The 25,532-nt window shown below is 32.1% G+C and overlaps 1 protein-coding gene across 12 annotated transcripts in view; it reads right to left on the minus strand.

Annotated features, from left to right (window-relative positions):
* Positions 1-912: 912 nt before the first annotated feature.
* Positions 913-25,532, minus strand: part of TC2N (tandem C2 domains, nuclear) — a 53,676-nt gene continuing 29,056 nt past the window's right edge. For all 12 annotated transcript variants that reach the window (XM_074289620.1, XM_074289623.1, XM_074289629.1 and 9 more), the window contains 7 exons: positions 25,135-25,210; positions 24,325-24,425; positions 23,391-23,507; positions 22,508-22,699; positions 19,675-19,789; positions 3,733-3,932; positions 913-1,714 (listed from right to left, as the gene is read on the minus strand). In XM_074289620.1, coding sequence (XP_074145721.1) covers positions 1,604-1,714; positions 3,733-3,932; positions 19,675-19,789; positions 22,508-22,699; positions 23,391-23,507; positions 24,325-24,425; positions 25,135-25,210 — 912 coding nt within the window. In that variant the 3' untranslated portion in view covers positions 913-1,603. The remainder of the gene's footprint in view (positions 1,715-3,732; positions 3,933-19,674; positions 19,790-22,507; positions 22,700-23,390; positions 23,508-24,324; positions 24,426-25,134; positions 25,211-25,532) is intronic.

A 25,532-nucleotide genomic window follows, 5' to 3' on the forward strand; every position in this document is an offset into this window, starting at 1 on the left:
CAAAACTGCTAAAATAATTTTCTTCAAATTTTTCTATTTGTATACTTCCAAAGCATGCATTAATACAATACTAATTTCTAGGAAAAAATAATGCATTGCTAACAAATATGACATCCTTTTTTTCAAGGTCATTGTGAACACTGTTCTATGATTATTTTCTCCATATAAAAAAAATGGTTAGCATGCAAGATGTCAAGGAATTCCTCCCACCACCATCCTCGATTCCCTTGTACAGACCAGTTCCATGATAAATACTGCAAAGCTTAAGAAGCAGAAGCAAAAGGCAGGAGAAGGGAAGGAAATATAATGTATTTTGAGGGAAAAGGGATAGTAAATGAAAACAAGTGCTGCAGTGGAAAATATATATTGTAGTAAGTGGGTTTATAAAAAAAATTAATGAACTGTAATTACATAAAGAATACACAAAATAAAGCAAGAATTATATGGCTAAGTTATGACAGAATGCTCATAATCACAGCTGTCGAGAGAAGAAATCAAAGTGATTGCAAAGTACTTGGCCTACATTAGTCTTTGTGTCTGTGTCTGTCTGTCTCTCTCTTTCTGCCAGAAACTTCTTTTGTCTAAGATGAAATTTCTTATACAATGAATTCTAATGAACACTGGAAAACAACTTCCTGCAATAAATTTCAGCTTTGGGTAACTATGCCTATCTGTATGGAAACATAAGCAAATATTCCAACTCATGAGAAAAATGATTCATGTTTAAAAGGAAAAAAAAAATGGAAATGATTTATATCAAATGTTGAGTTTTCCACTTATCCTCACTTCATTCTTTTAATTAGGATTGGCCACATGGATGCTGATCTCATTTTAACTTAATACAAAATGATCAGTAAAATACTTGAAGGATGAAAGCACATACATTTAGCCAAATTGAGAAGCCACTGAAAATCCATGAATCCTGGGTTTTTAATTAAATTTCAATCTTCTGAGGATTAATTTCATTTACTCAAGCTCTTATTTCAGAGGGTAAAGGTCCATTAGCTTTTGGAGATCACACAGCTGTTATAAGGTGGCAATGTCATGCATTATGAATAAAGAGATTATAAAATATGAGTCAAATTTTCTTCACAGAGAATGAAAAAGTCAAGGGAAAAATATTTCATTAAAAATATTTGGCCTTTTGGGAGAAAGAATGTATATGAAGATATCCCACAAAATAGAGACATAGTGATTACTCTGAAGGAAGTATTTGGCAGCAAAAGTCTTCCAGTTTCATAGTAGTGTTATCCAAGACTTGATTTTAACATATGAAGTTTTGAAAATATGATTAGAGCTTTAGAAAAATGGTAAACACAGAAAATCAAGATTTGTATTCCATGTTCTCATCTAATTTGAAGTTTATTGTGTTGCTTTACTAATATCTACCTTTCATTTTATTGCCTGTTTTCTCATAGATCTGAAATAATTTACACAGATCTTTCTTTTTCTGGTTACAATCATTATTTATGAGGTTTCACCACATGAAGTATCATGAAAGGCAATGATTTTCCCTTTCAAAAATGATTTTTAGGTTTTTTTAAATCAAAAAAATTTTTTACAAGAATTTCAAAGTCCTCTAGCAAACTCATTGCTATAATCTTCAAGATGGATGTAATTTATGCCATTTGATAACAACCTTTTCTGGATTTGCAATTGTGTCTTTCCATTGGTTCACAGCTTCAATAGAGTTGCTGTCTTCACTTATCCAAATCTGTAAAAGAGTTAAGGATAAAGCCAATTAATCAATGAAAAAGCTAATCACCTGGTCCTAAAAAAAAAAAAAAAAAAAAAAAAGTCTTAATTCTTAAGAAAAACTAGATTGTTCTTTTTGGTTTGCATATTATCAATTAAGCATATTTTAATTGCTCCAGAAACTTTTGGGTATTTTGAGAAATTAGTAAAAGATCTGGGTTTGTTCATTCTAGAAAAGATCTTGAACATGCCAGGAATCAAAATTTGGAAGAGGACAAGAAAATGGTGACAGATATTCTGTATGACTCCAGAAGAAAACACTGCCAATTCAAAGTGATTTATAGTGTAAATGAAAGTGCATTTACCTAGTGTTTAGGAGATTTGAGTTCTAAGGTGCAAGCTGTGTTACTAACAGTACAGAAATTATTCCAACTTTTTACATTTTTATTTACACAAAAGTAAAACAAAACAAAAGGGGTAGACTAGATTGTTTCTAAATTATATTTTTTTTTCTCTTAACATTTTATAATTTTATAATTCTCCAAGGTCTCAGCACCATGCTTTTTTTTTTTTTCTTTCTTTCTTTACCTAAAGTACTTCTGGGTTTCATGGCCCCCTGAAGCAATGAACAGTACTTTCTAAATAAGGGCTAAAGAATATCAACAAAAATAAATTATGAACTGAAGAATAAATATAGAGTATATATTCTGGGATTAATAGCAAGTCTTGGTAAATATATATGTTTTGAGAATCATATATACCACTAAAAATAACAAAGATACAAGTACCAGATTTTGTTAATCTAGTAAAGAATCAAAATTTTATATTACAAGTAATTTGATACATTTTCCTATGTTTCCCCAAAAATCTAGATAAAAGTCATGATAAGCATAAAGGTACATAATGAAACTACTGATCTTTTATAAAAAAGAGAAAAAGAAGATAATTGTGTGAAGAATCACAAGACTTAAGAGGATCTTAGGCTTTATTATATAAATTACTGAATATTTTTATTATAGTGTCTGAGTAATATCATATAGACTTTCATGATAGAAAATTATAAAATAGACAAAGACATATCTTATCTAAACATTATTTCCTATATTAGTGAAAGTTCGACAACTTTTTTTTCAAGCTACCAAGTCTAACATAATTTATTCACTCATATGTAAATAGGCCCAGACTAATCATAAAATATGATTTGGAAAAGAACCAAATGACAAATCTAAATAAGAGTTCACTTAAAACATATTTTCCCTCCTCTGTAAAAGTTTATCATCAAGAACCATAGTTCGATTCAGCCTCTTCTATAACATTCAATTCTATTAGTAGAGTTCCTGGTGTAAAAATGATAGCTTACTAATCATAAAAATAAAAAATCTTTCCTATTTTCATAGAAATCCTGACAAGCTGAAGCATTTACATTAAATGTAATGATATTTTATATATAAAATGTGTATACAATACAAAATGTGTAGTATTAATCTTTTTTTTTTTTTTTTTTTTTTGAGGCTGGGGTTAAGTGACTTGCCCAGGGTCACACAGCTAGGAAGTGTTAAGTGTCTAAGACCACATTTGAACTCGGGTCCTCCTGAATTCAGGGCTGGTGCTCTGTCCACTGCACCACCTAGCTGCCCCTGTAGTATTAATCTGAATTGCTAGGTTTTCACTAAGACCTAGGTAGATAATGTTATTTTTGTAATTATTACAAACATTATCTTACTTGATTCCCACAACAACCTTGGAAGACAGATGTTGCTATTATTATGTCCATTTTATAGGTTAAGTGATATTATACAGCTTTATTGTATATAAAGATTATATAGCTAGTAAATAACGCCATAATTGGCTTCAAAAACATGAGTCTTCCAAATATCAGATCCAATGTCATGGCCACTGCCCCTCCTAGGTGCCTATAGTTAAGGGCTTCCCTTTAACTTCCCTATGCTGATGAATTATGTCTGAAATGCAATGAAATATAGATAGATGACAAAATGATAAAAGTCACAAAAGATTTTTTTAAAAATCAAAACTAACCTGTCCTACAAAGTGTTTTCTTCTAACTGAGCTCCGACTGTAAAGCTTGATAAGAAAATTAATTTCTTTCTCATTTTGTGTAAATGGAAAAATCATCGTTTCTCCCCACTTTACTCTACCGTTGTTGGATTTTAGTAGACGTGTTTTCTTCTTATAAATCAAATCTCCTGAACTAAACATTGCCACCTTCACAAAGAAATCTGTAAAATAAAAAATTGGGAAAGGGTTATTTTGTTTTTTGTTGTGTGTTTTTTAATTGAGAAATTATAGGTCAATGTATTTTCAAGTAACTGTATACATTTCTTTTTCAAAATACTATAAGACAGAGGATATGTACATTATTGCCCTTATTTTATACTTGAAAAACTAGTTCCCTAACATTAAGTAACTTATTTGTAAACAGTTATTGTCAAACCTAGAGCCCTTAACTTCTGGATTCAAAATTCTTTCTATTATTATAACATGATCTTTTCATATTAAATGATTACAAATTAAAACTTGAAAGCTTTTTTTTTTTTTGGGGGGGGGGAGCAGAGGAAGAGCATCATCAAAATCAATTAAGCCATCATTAAACTTAAACTTTAAAAAAACTTAAATTACTAAAACAATAAAGAAATGGTAGATAATGATAAAATCAAGAAAATAATCAGATATTATGTGGTTGGTATTAACAAAATTCTATGTAGTATGAATAGTATTATAGCAAAGAAAAAATGTTTTGCCAATAAAAATGAAAAGTTAAATGGTAGTGGCTGTTCTTGCTGTTAACTCATTTTAGTGGTATATGACTCTTTGTGACCCCATTTGGGTCTTAGCAGAAGGATAAAGCCAATTAATCAAAGAAAAAGCTAATCACCTAGTCCTAAAATCAATTCTTAATTTTTTTTTTCTTAGAAGAAAATCTAGAATAATTTGCCATTTGTTTCTCCAGTTCATTTTACAGATGAGGAAACTAAGGCAAGCAAAGTTAAGTGACTTGCCCAGAGTCAAACAGCTATTAAGTGTCTAAGACTTGATTTGAACTTACATCAGTACTCTATACACTGCACGACCTAGGTGCCCAAAATAAATGGAGGAACACGTTTAAAAATATGAAATACCAGAACTGACAAAATAAATCACAAATAGTTTGCTTTTTTTCTGGTTTTGGTTTTTGGAGGGGTTTTGGGGTTTTTGTTTTTTGGGGTTTTTTGGTCTCCTGGTTTTTACTTTTTTTTTGGATCTTTCTCTCCCAACATGATTCATAAAAAAATTCATATTTAAACAGTTAATATGCATGTATAACCAGATAAAAAATAAAACAATTAATAAAACAAGGCCATCTATGATACTCACAAAAAATTAAGAAATAGGACATTCTCAGAAAGAGAAATCAGACAAGCCACTAACAAATGTCCCACAAAGATAAACCAGAACTAAATGGATGCATTATGAGTGAACTTTTCCATAATTATATTTATAAATAAAATATTTAACTTAACAAACATGTTCAAAAAACTCCATAAAATATTATGAATCCAAAAAATAAAAAAATAAAAAATAAGCCATCCCTGCCTTTCAGAAATTTAAAATGCAATAGAAGTTGACATATATTGAGGGGAAGGGAAAGTCCCCAAAGGAAACCAAAAAGTGGTTAGGAAGGTAGGAGAACCAGGTGAGAATAGAGTTGCAAAAATCCAGGGAGGAGACAGTGAGATGAGAAGTCATCTCCCTTCACCATTCCATTGTGGGGGAAAAAAAATGGGGTGGAAGTGGGAGAGAGTGGCAACAAGGAAAATGTCTTCAAAGGTGTCAAACATAACATATTAATGTTTGGATATATTGTTTAATTTAGTTGATTTCCTTTTCTTCTCTTATTCCAGTTTTTCTTTGTTATTTAAAAAAAAGCCATCATAAGTGACAGATTTCTGGAAGTAGAAAGGGGAAACCTAGGAAATACAAAAATGATAACATGGGAAAATAACCAATTAAAAATTAACTTTCAAAAAGATCATTGGTAATGTCAGAAAAAACAATGACAGTCAACTGGTAGTATTAAAGGATAAATTATCAAGAAATGAGTTCTCACTTCTTCCTGAGTTCAAACCTAGCCTTAGATATTTACTACTTGTTTGACTCTGGGCAAGTCACTTAACTCTGTCTCAGTTTCTTCTTCTGTAAAATGAGTTGGAGAAAGAAATGGCAAACCACTCTAATAGCTTTGCCAAGAAAACTCTAAATGGAGTCACAAAGAGTCAGACAGGAGTGAAATGACTAAATAACAAGTAAGCAGGCAATCAGAAAGTGGAAGGCAAGCATTCTGGACAGTATTTTTAAGGCATTTGGCTATAGAAGAGATATAAGATGATAAGTTGAGGAAAATGGCAGTCAAGTGAAGGATTAAAGAGAGATTTGGACATGGATATTAGCAGCATGTAAAGAAATAAAATAGAAGCCAGTAGATGACAATTATAAGGAAAGAGAAAGGAAAAGCTTCTAGAGAAAACAGTGTGTCAAAAGCTCAGGTAGAAGTTCTTAGACAAGAAGGATCAGACTATGGAATAAAAGATGTGAGAATGGAACAAAAAAGACAAAGGGGCATAAATCATATATAAAATCATAAAAGATATGATTTAAAGGAAAAACAAGAGCTCCCTGCAGATGGCCTCTATTTTCTCAGTAAAAATAGGAGTTGAGTGTATTTTTTTAAATTAATATACATGTATAACCCCAGGAAAAAAAAAAAAGGGAAAAAAAGGAGTTGAAGTCATCTGCTAGGAAGCAAAAGAGAGAGTTTGAGGGAGGAAAAAAAGAGTTTGAAACAGCTGCAAAGAGGAAAAAATAAAAAATAAAAGGACCATTATGTATGAATGAGAGTCCAGGTGCAATTACAAAACAAATGTGTGGTAGACCCCAGTCAGCAATATTTTGGTATTTCCTCCAAGAGTATGTAGCAACAGACAAGTTAAAGCAGACAATACAAATAGTAGGGATAATCAAGAGTTATGGTTTGACAAGATGAGATGACAAAGAAGAAAGGATTCAAGGAAATAGGATCGTAGAAATTAGTTTACTATAGTACAGATGGTGAAGAGAGATAAGTGAGGCTATAATGTAGCATAATGGACTGTGAAACAGAGTTATGGGAGTACTAAACATCATGGGGAGTTTAAGATAGAAGTGAAAAAAATGGAAGAGCAGGAAGTTAGAAAGAGAAACTTCAGAATTCAGGATTATAAAGCTAGCATAATCAGAGTTAAAAATAAAATATAGGATGTGATCACCCCTATGTTTTTAGGAGGGGAAGGGATGCTATGTACTTTTAGAGATTGATAACCTGAAAGATTAGAGTGTTTAAGAGAAAAACAACAGATATAAATAATTATAGAGATATTTACTATTCCTGGTTGAGCTATGTCAGTAAAATAAAAATTATAATGCTTTAAAGGGAATACCTTTTAAAACTAAACAATATATTGAGAAAATTCATTTAGAAGAATAAAGCATCTAAATTTTCAAAAGTAATGCAAGAAAGTCCAAATAAAGAGACCATAACACTACCAGACCCTAAATTTAACAGTTGTCATCAAAACTACTTGAAAATGGTCACCAAAAAAAAAAAAAAAAAAGAAAAGAAAAGTACATCAATGGAGCAAACAAAAATAAATAAATAAATAAATAAACAAACAACAAAAAACTGTAGTCTGGTGGTTGATAAAACCAAAAACATGCATTACCAAGGAATAATTACTTTTAAACAATTGCTAAGAAAACCAGAAACAAACCCTCTAGCACCACATTCTAAAATAAGTTTAAAACAAATACACCTTAAAAAAAAAAAAAAAGTTATAGCATGACAAAAAAAAAAAAAAAAAATAGAAGAAAATGGCTGAGGAATAGAGGGAATTATTAACCAAACAAGGAAAAGAGTATGTTATAAAATATAAAACTGACAATTCCAACTGCAATTAAGAAGACTGGGGAAGGGAGGGAAATCAAATCAATAAAGATTTAATTCAAAGATAAATAAGTGTGAGGAAATTTATTTTCATTGAATATTACCAAAAAATGTTTAATATCCAAAACATATAGAAATGGATACAAAGATATAGCATCATTTTATAAAAAATAAATGGCCAATGGATATAAACAGTTTTAAAAATAAGAATTCCATAGATAGATAGATAGATAGATAGATAGATAGATAATATGCTACAGATGAGCATGGATTAAATTACTAATGATAAAAAGAAATATAAATCAAAACTCTGCAGTTTCATCTCATTCCAAACAAATTTAAAATATGAAAATATATGAGACTATCCATATTGTAAAGACAACAGGACAAGTATTTTGATGAGGAAATATGAATTAACTCAATTATTCTTTTTTTTTTTTTTTTTTTTTTTTTTTTTTGTTAGTGAGAGATAACTTTATTTTTAAGAAAATCTAACTTTATTGATATATATATATATTTAATTGCCTACATTTCCCAAAATAACTTTATTTTTAAGAAAATCTAACTTTATTTATATGTATATATATATATATATTTAATTGCCTACATTTCCCAAAATAACTTTATTTTTAAGAAAATCTAACTTTATTGATATATATATATATATTTAATTGCCTACATTTCCCAAAATAACTTTATTTTTAAGAAAATCTAACTTTATTGATATATATATATATTTAATTGCCTACATTTCCCAAAATAGCTTTATTTTTTTTTTCTCTTTCTCAGTTTTCTTTTTTTTTTTTTTAATTTTTTTTTTATTATATATATATATATATATTTTATAATATTATCCCTTGTATTCATTTTTCCAAATTACCCCCCCTCCCTTATTCCCTCCCCCCGACGACAGGCAATACCATACATTTTACATGTGTTACAATATAGTCTAAGTACAATACATGTGTGTGAATATCATTTTCTTGTTGCACAATAAACATTAGAATCCGAAGGTACATGCAACCTGGGCAGACAGATATTAGTGCTAACAATTTACATTCCCCTCCCAGTGTTTCTTCTCTGGGTGTATCTACCTCTGTCCATCATTGATCAACTGGAAGTGAGTTGGATCTTCTTTATGTTGAAGATTTCCACTTCCATCAGAATACATCCTCATACAGTATCGTTGTTGAAGTATACAGTGATCTTCTGGTTCTGCTCATTTCACTCAGCATCAGTTGATTTAAGTCTCTCCAACCCTCTCTGTATTCCTCCTGCTGGTCATTTCTTACTGAGCAATAATATTCCATAACTTTCATATACCACAATTTACCCAACCATTCTCCAACTGATGGACATCCATTCATCTTCCAGTTTCTAGCTACAACAAAAAGAGCTGCCACAAACATTTTGGCACATATATGTCTCTTTCCGCTCTTTAGTATTTCTTTGGGATATAATCCCAGTAGTAGCGCTGCTGGGTCAAAGGGTATGCACAGTTTGATAACTTTTTGGGCATAATTCCAGATTGCTCTCCAGAATGGCTGGATTCTTTCACAACTCCACCAGCAATGTATTAGTGTCCCAATTTCCCCACATCCCCTCCAACATTTGTCATTATTTGTTCCTGTCATCTTAGCCAATCTGACAGGTGTGTAGTGGTATCTCAGAGTGGTCTTAATTTGCATTTCTCTGATCAGTAGTGATTTGGAACACTCTTTCATGTGAGTGGATATAGTTTCAATTTCTTCCTCTGAGAATTGTCTGTTCATATCCTTTGCCCATTTATCAATTGGAGAATGGTTCGGTTTCTTATAAATTTGGGTCAGTTCTCTATATATTTTGGAAATGAGACCTTTGTCAGAACCTTTGTTTTTAAAAATATTTTCCCAATTTGTTACTTCCCTTCTAATCTTGTTTGCATTAGTATTATTTGTACAGAAACTTTTTAGTTTGATGTAATCAAAATCTTCTATTTTGTGATCAATAATGATCTCTAGTTCTCCTCTGGTCATAAATTCCTTCCTCCTCCACAAGTCTGAGAGGTAGATTATCCTCTGTTCCTCTAATCTATTTATTATCTCCCTCTTTATGCCTAAATCATGGACCCATTTTGATCTTATCTTGGTATATGGTGTTAAGTGTGGATCCATATCTAATTTCTGCCATACTAATTTCCAGTTTTCCCAACAGTTTTTTCCGAATAATGAATTTTTATCCCTAATGTTGGAATCTTTGGGTTTGTCAAAGATTAGATTGCTATAGATGTACCCTTTTTTGTCCTTTGTATCTAATCTGTTCCACTGATCTACCGGTCTATTTCTTAGCCAATACCAAATGGTTTTGGTGACTGCTGCTATATAATATAGCTTTAGATCAGGTACACTTAGACCACCTTCCTCTGAGTTTTTTTTCATTAGTTCCCTTGCAATTCTTGACCTTTTATTCTTCCATATGAATTTTGTTGTTATTTTTTCTAGGTCATTAAAATAGTTTCTTGGGAGTCTGATTGGTATAGCACTAAATAAATAGATTAGTTTGGGGAGTATTGTCATCTTTATTATATTCGCTCGGCCTATCCAAGAGCACTGAATGTCTTTCCAATTATTTAAATCTGATTTTATTTTTGTGGCAAGTGTTTTGTAATTTTTCTCATATAATTCCTGACTTTTCTTTGGTAGATGGATTCCCAAATATTTTATACTATCAACATTTGTTTGGAATGGAATTTCTCTTTGTATCTCTTGCTGTTGCATTTTGTTAGTGATATATAAAAATGCCGAGGATTTATGTGGATTTATTTTGTATCCTGCCACTTTGCTGAAATTTTGAATTATTTCTAGTAGCTTTTTAGCAGAGTCTTTGGGGTTCTCTAAGTATACCATCATGTCATCTGCAAAAAGTGATAGTTTAATTTCCTCATTTCCTACTCTAATTCCTTGAATCTCTTTCTCGGCTCTTCTTGCCGAGGCTAGCGTTTCTAGTACTATATTGAATAGTAATGGTGATAGTGGGCAACCTTGTTTCACTCCTGATCTTACTGGGAAAGGTTGCAGTTTATTTCTATTGCATATTATGCTTACTGACGGTCTTAAATATATACTCCTGATTATTCTAAGGAATAATCCATTTATTCCTATACTCTCAAGAGTTTTTAGTAGGAATGGATGTTGGATTTTGTCAAATGCTTTTTCTGCATCTATTGAGATGATCATATGGTTCTTATTAATTTGATTATTAATATGGTCAATTATATTAATAGTTTTCCTAATATTAAACCAGCCCTGCATTCCTGGAATAAATCCTACTTGATCATAGTGTATTATCTTGGAGATGATTTTCTGAAGTCTTTTTGCTAATATCTTATTTAAGATTTTAGCATCAATATTCATTAAGGAGATTGGTCTATAATTTTCTTTCTCAGTTTTCGATCTACCAGGTTTAGGTATCAGTACCATGTCTGTGTCATAAAAGGAATTTGGTAGGACTCCTTCATCCCCTATTTTTTCAAATAATTTATATAACATTGGGGCTAATTGTTCTTTAAATGTTTGGTAGAATTCACATGTGAATCCATCTGGCCCTGGGGATTTTTTCCTGGGGAGTTGATTAATAGCTTGTTCTATTTCTTTTTCTGAAATGGGACTATTTAAGCAATTTATCTCCTCCTCTGTTAATCTAGGGAGCCTATATTTTTGGAGGAAGTCATCCATTTCACTTAAGTTATCAAATTTATTGGCATAAAGTTGGGCAAAGTAACTCCTTATTATTTCTCTAATTTCCTCTTCATTGGTGGAAAGATCCCCCTTTTCATTTGTAAGACTATCAATTTGATTTTCCTCTTTCTTTTTTTTGATCAAATTTACCAAAGGTTTATCTATTTTATTGGCTTTTTCATAAAACCAACTCTTGGTTTTATTTATTAATTCAATAGTTTTTTTACTTTCAATTTTATTGATTTCTCCTTTTAATTTTTGTATTTCGAGTTTAATTTTTGGTTGGGGGTTTATAATTTGGTCTTTTTCTAGCCTTTTAAGTTGTAAGCCCAATTCGTTAATCTTCTCTTTCTCAATTTTCTTCAAATAAGCCTCTAAAGATATAAAATTTCCCCTTATTACCGCTTTAGCTGCATCCCAAAGATTTTGATATGATGTCTCATCATTATCATTATCTTGGGTGAAATTGTTAATTGTTTCTATAATTTGCTCTTTCACCCAGTCATTCTTTAAGATGAGATTATTCAGTTTCCAATTACTTTTTGGTCTATTTACCCCTAACTTTTTACTGAATGTAGCTTTTATTGCATTGTGATCTGAGAAGAAGGCATTTATTATTTCTGCCTTCCTACATTTAATTTTGAGATCTTTATGTCCTAGTATATGGTCAATTTTTGTATAGGATCCATGAACTGCTGAGAAGAAAGTATATTCCTTCCTATTGCCATTCAGTTTTCTCCAAAGGTCTATCATACCTAGTTTTTCTAATGTTCTATTTACTTTTTTAATTTCTTTCTTGTTTGTTTTGTGGTTTGATTTGTCTAAATCTGAGAGTGCAAGGTTGAGATCTCCCACTATTATAGTTTTACTGTCTATTTCTTCTTGCAGTTCTCTTAACTTTTCCTTTAGAAAGTTAGATGCTATACCACTTGGTGCATATATGTTTAGTATTGATATGGCTTCATTATTTATGCTACCTTTCAGCAGGATATAGTTTCCTTCCTTATCTTTTTTAACGAGATCTACTTCTGCTTTTGCTTGATCTGAGATAAGGATAGCTACCCCTGCTTTTTTGGCTTTACCTGAAGCATAATAGGCTCTGTTCCAACCTTTTACCTTTACTCTGTATGTATCTCCCTGCTTTAAGTGTGTTTCCTGTAGGCAACATATTGTAGGGTTCTGCTTTTTGATCCAATCTACTATCCGTCTCCGTTTGATGGGATCGTTCATCCCATTTACATTTACAGTTAAAATTACTAATTCTGTATTTCCTGCCATCGTATTATCCCCAGATTATGCTTTTTTCCCTTGACCCCCCTGATCCCCCTCCCCGATATTTAATTTACAGACCCCCCTTGTGACGCGCAACCCTCCCTCTTTTTTTTTTTTTTTTTTAGGATCCCTCCCCCCTCCCTCCAAGTCCCTTCACTTATTCTCCTTTTCCTTTTCCCTTTTCCTCTCCCCCCTTTTAATGAGATGAGAGAAAATTCTCTGAAAAACAAATATGTTAATTATTTACTCTTTGAGCCTCTTCTGATGAGAGTAAGATTCACACAATGATTCTCCCCCTCACTAAGTTCCCTCAGATATGGTGTATTTTCTATGTCTCTTCCTGGGATGTAGTTTCCCTCTTTTTATCACTTCTTCCCCTTTTTCTGAACCGACCTCCTTCCCTTTACTACACCCCCCTTTTTTTCTTTTATATCAGTAAAATCAAATTATCCTTGAGTATTTTTTATATACCCACAACAGAGTTACAGTTCTCAAGGGTTCTGTGTACCTTTTTCTGTTTCTCTTCAGTCTTGTGGATGTAGATCAAATTTTTTGTTTAAGTCTGGTTTTTTTCTTAGAAACATATAGAATTCCTCTGTTTCATTGAATGACCATCTTCTTCCGTGGAAAAAGATGCTAAACTTAGCTGGGTAGTTCATTCTTGGTTGCAGTCCTTGATCTTTTGCCTTACGGAATATCAGGTTCCAGGCCCTTCTATCTTTTAATGTGGAGGCAGCCAGATCTTGGGTGACCCTTATTGTGGCACCTTGGTCTTTAAATTGTTTTTTTCTAGCTGCTTGCAGGATTTTCTCCTTTGTGTGGTAATTCTGCAGCTTAGCCACAATATTCCGTGGTGTTCTTTTTTTAGGGTCTATTTTAGAAGGAGTTCGATGAATTCTTTCCACATCTACTTTCCCTTCTGTTTCTATTATCTCTGGACAGTTCTCTTTGATAATTTCCTGTAAAATAGAATCTAGGCTCTTTTTTTGGTCATAGTTTTCTGGAAGTCCAATAATCCGCAGATTATCTCTCCTAGATCTATTTTCCAGGTCTATAGATTTTCCCAGTAAGTATTTGACGTTGTTCTCCAGCTTCTCATTTTTTTTGTTTTGTTTGACTGATTCTTGGGTTCTCTGTGAATCATTCATTTCTATTTGTTCCATCCTGACTTTTAAGGAGTTATTTTCTTCTTTCACAGTTTTTAGTTCTTTTTGTAAATGTCCAATTTCGTTTTTAAATGAATTATTTTGCTCTATTGAATTTTTTTCCATTTCCCTAATTTTTTTTTTTTGAGAATTATTTTCTTTTTCCAATTCAGAAATTCTATTTTCTTGAGACTTTTTTATCTTTTCCAATTCAGAAATCCTACTTTCCTGTGTTTTTTTAACCTTTTCTAATTCACTAATTTTGTTTCCCTGCATCTCCTGTGAATTCTTTATTTTTTCCAACTCCAATTTCAGGACGTTGTTATTCTCTATCATAACTTCTCTTTCCTTGCCCCATTTTTCTTCGATCTCCCTCAATTTCTTAAGAGCTTCTTCTAGGAGAGAGTTATGTGATGGGGGGCAGGAATCGTTCCCCTTTAGGTTGTTATCTTCTGAATCTTTGCTGTTAACTTCCTCGGGGTTGGATACCCGCTCTTTCTCTGTATAGAAGGTATCTATAGTTTTTCTAGCTTTTTTGCTCATACTTAAAAAATGTTTTGGGGTCTGTCCCTGGGGTAGGAAATTATTTACTTCTTTACCAGCTTCCTCCCAGACCGGATGGATGCAGCGGCCCCTGCGCCCGCGCTAAGAGAGAGCTCTGGGAGAGAGTTCCACACCCCCTCCCTGGGAGTGTCTCAGAGGTGATTAGCACTACTGTGCTTCGAGGGCGTAGAATAGTGAAGACAGCAAGAAGCCCAGGCTATGTGTCCGGGTGGGGAGTGGATGTTTGCAGCAGGTGACGTGAGAAGCCCCTGCGCTCAAACTGGAAGTGTCTGCCAGAAACCGCGGTCCCTAGTTCAAAGGTTCCGCTTCTCTGGGACTTCCTGGAGCTGAGTTCCACTCCCTCCAGCTAAGCTAGGCAGTGTGTGTTGCCTTGGGCCGTATCCACCCACTTGTCAGTCTCTTAACTATTCTCAGGAGGTAGCTGAGGCCACACCCCCTGGTGCCTGCCGAGTCACCCCCAGGGGGGGGGGGGGGGGGGAAATCTAATCTATTCTGAATTTTAATTTGGAATTATGCCAGAAAGATTAACTAAATTATCTATTGCTTTGACCCAGTAATCCATTGATTTGGCACATAACCCCCAAAAAATAGACAAAAATAAATCTCCAATATATTCCAAATAACAGCACTATATGTGGTAGCTAATAACTTCTAACTTAACTCTTTAACTATTATTACCCCTACTTGTTGATGGGAATTTTTTTTAAACTATGAATGTAAATTAAAAAAAAAAAAAAACAAGAACATAAGGAATAAATATTTGAAAATTTTTGAATTACTGCAAAATGAAATAAGCAGAACAAATAGAATGATGACTACAATTATGCTAATTAAAAGATCAGTAAAATAAAGTTGAAATCTGAGTAATGGAAAATCTGATTAAGGTTCTGGAAAAGAGATCTAAAAAAAAACATAGCTATTTCCCCATAGCAAAGAAGTGTCATATTTTTCAGAGTATTATACATTATTTTATCAGACAAGATTTCTGCATCAAATGTTTTTGCTTAATTGTTTATTTGTTCTTTACAAGGGGAAATTAATCAGGAGAGAGACTGAGACAAATATAAAAGAAAAAAATCAATAAAATACATTTTTAACAGAAAATTAACATGCATATTGAAGTATGAGTCTGACAACAATGGTTGAGGTAAAGAAAATTGAGAAATAAGTAATAAACTCCTTAAGAAAGCAAAAAAGTGGCCCTAGGATACTGGCAAATTACTGCAACAAAGACCTGGATCAGGTGATGTAGACAAGATGGAGCAAACTTTAAAAAGAATGCTTGTTGAGTGATACCAGTGAGAAAAAAAAGGAATCTCCTTTTTTCTTCTGGTCCAGGATGACATCAGACACAGGAGAAAGAGTCAGTTCAAATCTAGCCTTAGATATTTACCTGCTGTATGATTTTGAGTCCAGTTACTTAATCCTCAATTTGCCCAGGAGTGTTGAGAGGATCAAGTGAGGTTATGATTGCACAGTGCTCCACAAAATGCCTGGCATGTAGCAAGCACAACCTAAATATTATCATTATTATTATTGCTGATAATTGCCTTTACTGTAATATGTAAGAAACTGTGATGAGTACTACTGAGGACATATACAAAAGTGAGATAGTTCTTAAGTTTACATATTAATAAAATATAATACATAGTCACTAGGGAAGGACTTTTGATCTAGAATCACAAGAATTGAGTAGAGCCAAAGGGAAGTCAATTAACATACCAACTCCTGTAATAATGATATTAATTTTCTATTTTGCCTAGCGAAAAGGGTGATATGCAGAGAAAAGTTGCCCAAGAAAGCCTTATGGCTTTCTGATAGAAAACATAAGCAACATAACATGGTCCATGGCCAGCTGGATATTAATGATTTAATTGCATTTTTACTTACCCACCAAACTATCAAAATAACTCATCCCCAGACAAGAGTTTCAAAGTTGGGTGAATATATTGCCTCAAAAAGATGAGGCAATCTCTGCAGGTCCAGTTCTGAGGGGTGCTGAGAGGAACAGTAATTGCAGGACAGATAGCAAGTCAATCAGGTCAACTTTGGTTTCCTCACAGATGACTTAATAAGTAGAGCAATTATAATGTGGAGACTATCTACACTTCTACATACATCCTGATATAGAAAAGAGATTTCACAAAGTAGGAGAATCTTGAGCATTGGAAAGATTCTTTTCATCAAAACCATATCTGAACAGGATGGGTTCGTAGATTTAGAGCTAGAAGGAACTAATCCAATAGTCTATCCAAAATGCCATCTCAACCCACTTAGGAAGAGCTGATTGCTAATTTTTTAATGTAACAATTGATAAATGCAACAAATCAGGGAAAAACTGTTTTTCTTTATTGAGATTTTAAAAATAATGGAGAAAATGTCAATAATGCAGATTAAACTTAAGAATGCCATGTCATTTTAGAGAACTAACCATTCAATATTTACTAGAATGCTGCTGCCTCTAGTGATGATGAACTCATTATCTCCTGAGACAGCCAATTGCACTTTTAGCTCTAATTTTCAGAAAAATGTCCCTTATATAGAGCCAAAGTTAGCCTTTTCTGTCCAGATCTATGATTTCATTGGCAAAGAAAACTCCCAGTGAAGTAATTCCCTCTACCAATAAAGACCAGCAATTGTTCTGTAACTTATTCTCTTCCAAAACCTTGCCAAATTAAAGGGGGTAAAATCTTTCTTTCTTCTCCATACTTTTCATTTCTGCCATTTTGCCAATGTACTGTTCCTCTCAGCAAAAGACAAAACACATAATTGTACCTAATAAGCATAATGATAATAAAACAGCTGATATTTATTTTTTACTTTATGGTTAAAGAGTACTTTTACATTGTTTATCTCATATAATCCACAAACAGTACTATAAAGAAGGCAGACCAAGGATTATCACACCCATTTTACTTACAAAGAAACTGTAGTTTTCAGAATTTAAACAATCTGTTCAAAAATGTACAATGGCAGAACCAGGGCCAAACTACTTCTGCCTTCAAGTCCCAGTTCTCTTGCTACTATACCATCCTGCCCATAAAAATGCATAAGAACAAGGTTAGCAACCCATTTGAATTGAGTAAAAGGCAATCAATTTTTTTTTTTACTTTTGAAAATAAATATTATCTCATTTTAGAATTACCTCAATCCTAGAAAGTAGACACCACTATTATCTCAATTTTTACAGATGAGGAAACTGAGGCAGAGGGTAAAGAATTTGAAATCAGGTATTCCTCGCTTCAAGTTTAATCTTCTCCCTTGGGTTATTTGCCTCAACTATTATGTTTTTAATTAAACTTTGGCATATTAAAGTGCTCAAGTCTCCTTCAAAATCTTCATAATCTACAACTACCCCCACCTTCTCATTTAATTAAATTGCTTTTCTTTAAGCATTATTATTCAAGATCAATATTCTTTGGGAGAAGGGATTAGTTACTAGTATTTTGACTTTTTTTTTTTACTGAAAACATTATTCCATATGTACTACTAACTAGATGCTAGAGAAGATATAATATATAAGATATGGCATTCAGTATAAGAACTTTAAAGTTTTTAAGAGGTCTCTGAACTTATCTTTTTTTAAGTTGCCATGTTTTTCAGAAACACTAGATCCAGAACATGCAGGATACCCTAAATGTGTCAAGGATAAAGCAGCAGCAGCAGCACCACTCCCAACTGACATAATTTGATGTTTGCATCCCAAGCAAGGAATCCCATATTCCTTGCATGTCCTTGGGAGACAAGACAAGCACCAGTCAGTCTATGCCAGACAAGGAAAATGCTTGTGCAACTAAGTCCTTTGTAGATAAGTGGACCCTTATAACGAAATATTCTTGCAGTTCCCAATGGAAAAAAAAAATATATATATATATATATATGGCTTTTGCCATAAACTTGTTCCTTCCCATCAAGAGTAGTTTTGTCCCTTTTCCAATTTTTACTGTACCTTTCTCTCCCATAGCAAGCCCATTCCTATTTTTTCTTTCTTTTCTTGCTCTGTCATAAATATGTAAACTTCTATAAGGACTGTGAGCTCTGGGTTCCACATACATCTTCATTTCTCTTATAATAAACCTAGATTTCGCATATGTCTCATGATGTTGTGTCTGCTTGTTGACAAAGTTGAGATGGAAAAATTTTAATTATTTTTCTAAAGTCATTTTTCCAAACCAAAAAAAAAAAAAAAAATCAAAGGAATTATCTTTATCTGTATACGAACAAGAGACAAGGATTTGGAAAATAAAAAATAAATTAGTAGACTATGAATTTTGTAGCTATAATCTTATTCTAGAAACCCCTCTATGACTTTAAGACATTTGTGAATTCTAATGCCCTTGTCTGTGAAATGAGAATGATAATATTACTTGTCTTGCCTGCTTTATAAAAATTCTTTTGAGCTTCAAAGGTGCTACAGCATAGAAAAATATTTTATAAACTAAAAAGTACTATATAAATTCAAGTTATTATTCTGAAAGGATGAAAAACTAAGATTTAGTGTTGACTAACAAGGGAAGAAAGGGCTAGACTTTGAATCAAAAAGAAAAGATCTGAATTCAATCCTGGCCTCTGATACCAATTAGCTGTGTGACCATGGGTAAGTCATTTAACCACTTTCTGCCTCATTTTCTTCATCTGTAAAATGGGTATAATAATAGTACCTACCTCCAAAGGTGAAGATAAAATAACTTAATATTTGTAAAACTTTTTACTAATGCTAAAATGCTATATAAATGTTAACTATTAGTTATTATTAGCTGTGGAAACATACAAAAGAAATAATGAATCCAAGAGATATGATGAAGAAACAGAAAGAAAATGGTGAAATATGAGATTAAGAATTAGAAAGACTCATGATAAATTGAGAGACTAGTTTAAGAATACTTTGAATAATTTGGATATTAGAGGGATTCTGATTGGGAAACAAAATGGCTCAATTTTTCACACTTCAAGTTGCAGATATTGGTAAAACTTTCAAATTAATAAAATTCCCTTCAGCTAAAGACAGAGTAGAAAAAAAATATAGAAGGTATAAGATGAATATTTTTCGTATTACCTATTCTTCAAGATAGTGTCAAATCCTAGAGGGAGGGGTGGTCAAAAAGGATAAAATCTGAGAGAATCATTATCAAAATATAAAAAGTTCATATTTTTAAATTACAAATGCAAAAATTAAAGGAACAATCTTTGCATTAAAAAAGGATCATATGACAATAGCTTTTTATCCTAGATATTAGGAATCAGAAAAGTCTCTTATTAGTAGTTTGTTTTTTTTAAGTATTCTTTTACCCACTGTTATTGAACTTACTCAAAGTTAGAGGAGTAGATGAGCTTGGAAGATGTTGTGCCTCAAGAATTTGTAACTGAATCCTGCTGTTGACAGCTTGAAAACAGGTTCCTACTTCAAGTTCCGCATGACACACCTGAGTAATAAAACAGTTACTTTATAGTTAGGATTACGGCATATGTGTACTTTGAAAATTCCAAGATGTACACTTAGAAAATATTGTCTTCTGTAAGTTTTCAAAACCAAAGTTGCTTGTGATTATGCAGTTAAATTTCATGGATTCTACAAACACACATACCCAAATGATAATGGTGGATGGGTATGTGTGTTTGTAGAATCCAATATTTTCTAAGTGTACATCTTGGAATTTTCAAAGTATACATATGGCTAATTAAAGGGGTCAGAATCCAAATACCTAGAAAATTTAAATAACCATTTCTCCACTCCCCCCACCCACCCTCAAAGAATACATCAAGGAGAGAATATACTGACAAGGTAGGAAATTCAAGACACTACTTGATAGATGAATAGATTTGAATAAAAGACTATAAAAGCTAAAACACTACTAATATAAGAAATTTCTTATAAAAATGTAGGAAACTCAATGAAGAAAAAAAAAGGCAATAATGGAAAAATGAAGGAGTAGTAATTTTCTTGCATTTAGAGAGTATAGTTGAAATGAGTTTCCATGCCATTCATCCTCACTTAAAATCCAGACCAGCCCCCAACACCTCAGATGACTTCTTCACCTTGTTGTCCAACATAGATAGCCTACTCTCATTTTTCTTAGCTCATTTTTATGTATTTTCTTAATTTATTAGAATGTAAGCTGCCTGAGGAAAGAACTGTCTTTTAGTTTGTATACCCAGAACTTAGCACAATTCTTGGCACAAAGTAAATGCTTAATAAATAATTGGTTTATCTATCTAAGGTTATCTTGATTATCTTTTATTTTTGTTGAAATAACATCTATTTTAGTATTTAGAGATAAGGTGAACTGAAGGGGAAGGTAATAACAATTTTGGAACATGTAGATGGTGGCTCTTGAACTGAATTTTTTAAAAAATTAGAGAATCTAACCCTAACCCTAATGAAATTAGGCAATAAGAACAATCAGTGCAAAGGCAAAGAGCTCAGAAATAAAGTATCATTCAAAAGGAAGTTAAGAAAAACATCCAAGCTATGTTAGAGTATCAGAAGTTTGTTCTCAATTCCTTACACTTTCTTTATCCATATACTGTACAATGATAGCTGATATTTGTAATGATGATTCTCAATGATCTGCCAAAATACTGAGTTTGAAAGAACTAAACTGATGCATTTATATTTGCTCTAGAAAACTGGGAGTCACTAAAATTTCTTAAATAGAGATGATCTGATCAGACCTCCACTTCTTGAAAATCATCCTGACAGATGAGTAGAAGATGATTTAGAGTAGCCTCTAGACCTGAGGTAAGGAGATTAAGGTCTAAGATATTTTTCAGAAGAAAACTCCTTTCAGCCCATGGAACAATTACTGCGTCTTCTGTCTAGACATTAATATAAGTCTGGCTCAAACTTTCATAAGAGAATTACAAGTGTTTCTTTTGCGCATATCTAGTACTTAAAGCATATGGTTCCCATTTTAACCAACACCTGAACATTATGAAAATTGTCATAAATTTTCTGAAGTTCAGCATTTACCTATCTTCATTTGAGAGATCTGATATTTATGACTTACCATTGAATAAACATGTTAACTATATAGCACAGATAGATTTAAATTTCCCACTGAATTACATTGGATTACCAAAAACAAAGAATCCAAACGATAAACACTAAACCCAGAAAGACAAACTTTACTAACTTGTGATTTGTGTTAAGTTTCAGCCTTTAAAACAATATGAAAAAGGAATGATCCATTTGAATCTTGGCTCTGACTTTTGTAAAAGTATTGAATAAGTTTTATCTATGTTGTTATTCAATAAATATTCCTTTTTTAAAAGAGAGATCAGGTAATAAATAAAATACATAAGTAAAATAAAGGTTTAAGCATAATTCCATGGGGAAAAAAATGCCCCAAAATGAGTTTATGTACAATGTAGAATAGAAAAAGGAGGGGAAAGGTGGTAGTGCCTTCACTTCCAAGAAACATAATTCAGTACACAAAAACCTATTACTCTTATTTCCTTTATATGGCCTATGTTCTACCTATATCTCAAAATATCTCATTTTGTATTGTCTTTTAAATTATAAACTTTTAAATTATACATTGATTCTTTTTGCAGACAGATGGAGTATAAATGCTAAATAAATAGTCCAAGTTTTAACCTTGGGAGACTCTCATAGAAATCAATAATATGTCTACATGGTAACTCTTGAATTAAATCCTTACAGATAAGTAAAAGTTTATAACCAACATCTGGCTGTCAAGTTAATGAAAGCAAGTAGTAGTTCTTAAAAGTAATTAGTATTATTTATGGGAAGATCATTTATGAGGCCAGGAATTATTTTATTGTACCAAATTTGTGGACAGGTATGTTACTTTCTGGCAATGAGAACAACATGCCTAAGATAGCTGCAGAGCAATCTCTGATTTGGACTGGCATTTATGATTCTTGCTTTCCTTAAGCAACCAGCTGTTGTCTGTTACTATAATAAAATTTATTGGATAGATTCCTGTCTCCTAAAATATGAGACAATAAAAAAAAAAAAACTTTAATGGTGCTTCATGTAAAGCATTCATCCTTAAATAGGTAAGCTTATTTAACAGGAAGAATATTTAAAATCCTGGTTGTCTATTATTCATTTATTTGCTCCTACAAAATCCATGACGTACAAAATACTTTTCAAGTTATATAATGTCATTACTCACTGAAACTTTTGAGGGAGGTGTTATATCCAAACAGTAATCCTTTTCCTGAATATTAAGCTCTCTGAGAGATAATGAACATTCTCCAATGGTTTTCTTCCTGGGAGTCTGGGTTTGGATCTTAAATACCAGCCTAACAGTTTTCAGGCTTTGGAGTTTAATAGCAAATACAAAAGTCTCCATAAATTCAATAACCTAGGAAAAGTAAAAAATCAAAGCAATTAAACTATTTTTGAAAAGGATTTTACAAGTACAAACAACTATCACAAATATTCTGTTGTTTTAATCTTCACAGATATGAATTTAAATAGTTAATTTCTTTTCATTTTTTTTTGTTCAAATATTTTTTAATAAAAATGAGGAAACTAAGGTTGAAAGAAGCTAATGTCATTCTGCTACCAAGTAACAGAGCTAAAATTAGAAAGTAGATGTTATAACTCCTAGGCAAATGGTCCTACTAAACCACACTGCATCTTCAAAGACAACCGAATGAAACATCAGTAATTTTTTTAATGAGATTTATGGATAGAAAAACTACAGATTATACAAATTATACAGATTTAGGGGGTGGTCTAGATATTAATCTTTTATAGTCAAACAATCATGACAATTGACTTCTTTACTAACTTGCTCATATGTAATAGTAGTTTGCATTTCCATAGCACTTTCAAATAAAAAGCTGCAAAATGGTTTTATACAACATATTTTTCCCAGGATACCTTTATATTTATTATTTAAAATATAAGATTCTGAGCTTCAGAATAGCATTTAACTCATATGGGTTACATATTACTCTTTCACTTATTTCCATAGTCCATTACAGACACAACTGAAGAAAACAAGAAAGAAACAATGAAATTCATATAGAAACACACTGGTCACTTACACTGGATCCTTCTTTGGCTGAAGATTTGAAATGTATTGGTTTGGGCAAAGTTAATATTCCTTTTATAGAAATAGTAGGATTTTCTCCATAGCTGGAAGACCAACTCAAATCTTTGCACTAAAACATTCAAAAAGGAGTGTTTTAGTAGTCATTAAGACTATAAATATATAGTTCATATTTAGCATCTTAATTGTTATATACATATAAGCTGTAAGAAAAATTTTAAATTAAGCTAAACAATGAAATTTCTTAATTCTTCCAAATTAAAATAATAAGGAAGTGAGTATATATCAATTGCCTTTGTTTGTTGTCAATTATTCCCAACTCTTTGTAAATTTATTTGGTATTTTCTTGGCAAAAATACTGAAGCAGTTAGCATTTACTTTTCCAGTTTATTTTAAAGATGAAGAAACTGAGACAGGTAGGCTAAGTGACTTGCCCAAGGTCACACAGTTACTAAGTGTCTGAGGCTAGATTTGAACTCTAGCATTCTAGCCATTGTACCACTTAGCTACCTAGTTGCCTTCATAAGATACAAATGTAAACCAACAGTTTTCAACAGATCAACAGATTAAATCTGGCTACATGCCTTGTAGAGAAATTCTAGGTAGTTAACTAAAGTTAAATAATATTCCAAGAGTCACAGGGCTACTAAATGTCAGAAAACCCAAGTTTTCCTGATTCCAGGCTTAGCAGTCTATGTACTACACCATAATGCTCCTACAGACTGGCAATATATCACAGTGAATAAATATGATAAAATGAAAACAATATACAAATTTGATTGAGTACTTTTGTAACATATTACAAAAAAAGGTAACTCCCATGAATAGGAGTCTTGTTATTTGTTTAATAGTAAACTGTAAGAAGATAATGTGTAGAATTTGATAATTCATTTTGTAACAAAGTCAGGAAAACAACTATAATGAATTACCTGTAGAATTGTGATCCAAATCTGATCTACTGAAGAATTATAGAATAATTTTATGTTCAGTCTTCCAAAATCTCTTTCATCTCCTGATAATGTGATTGTATCTGAAGTGAGAAGGTACAAATAACATTTGTACTAATGACATCTAAAAGTAAATTCTATATAAACTCTCATTTTACCCAGTTTGATTTTCTGGACTTCAACAAATATTACCATGCATGTTTTCCCCCTGTTGAAATATAAGGTCCTGAAGGGCAGAGCCTATTTTTTTTTTAATTTACAAACAAAAATGCCTCTCTCTTTCCTTTGTAACCCCAATGCAAACACTTAAATGTGTGTTGCTTTATCGTATTGTCTTGATATTTCAGTTGTTTAAACAAGAAAAAAAAAAAGCTGTCACTCAAAAAAATTTAATTCATAATATAGGATTAGTTTCCAAGGTATTAAAAAACTAAGGAAATATACAGGCAGATCTTAAAATACAGTGGTGGGTATATAAATTAGAACCAAGAAAGAACTTTCAAATGAATATTTCTGCCACATTGCAACGTAAGGTTCAGGAACCTCAATTAAAAACTTAACACAAGCAACACAGAAATTTGTGTGATGATATTGTATGACTAAAAGCAGAAATCCAGACTCCATAGGCCAACTGAACTTCCTAATATCACCTATCACCTTGGTGATACTTCCAATGTTTTATGAACATATAAAACTTTCCCTCCCACTCAATCTTCACCATATCACAAGCAGTTTTTAATTACTACTTTGAAATTGACTCAGTGACAAATGCAATAAAATTCTATACTTTACCCAGGCTTCGAGTACTGCCCTGAGAATTCTTCCTTGAAGATGAACTGCTTGGTACACTGGACATTGAATCATATCTCTAAAATGAAAATGTTTTCATTATTCAAAAACCTCTTGTCACATTTTTTAAAAAGCTCTCATTTAAAATATGATAGCTACTTCCAGTTCCATTCTGCAAATAAACTAATTTGTGAGGTCAAAAGTCAAAATTTCATAGTTGTAGATATTTAAGAATCACTCCATCAAAGTTATCATTCAGTTTTGGAACTTAAATGTGGTTCAGAGGGAAATCTCTTCACCTAAAATGCTATTTATATTGTTGCAGAAGAACTTATTAATAACAGATGATATTTACACAGCACCTTAATGTTTATGAAGCCCTTTTTGCATACCTGATTTCA

The sequence above is a fragment of the Sminthopsis crassicaudata genome, chromosome 2 (genome assembly GCF_048593235.1).
Source record: "Sminthopsis crassicaudata isolate SCR6 chromosome 2, ASM4859323v1, whole genome shotgun sequence".
Classification (NCBI taxonomy): Eukaryota; Metazoa; Chordata; class Mammalia; order Dasyuromorphia; family Dasyuridae; genus Sminthopsis; species Sminthopsis crassicaudata.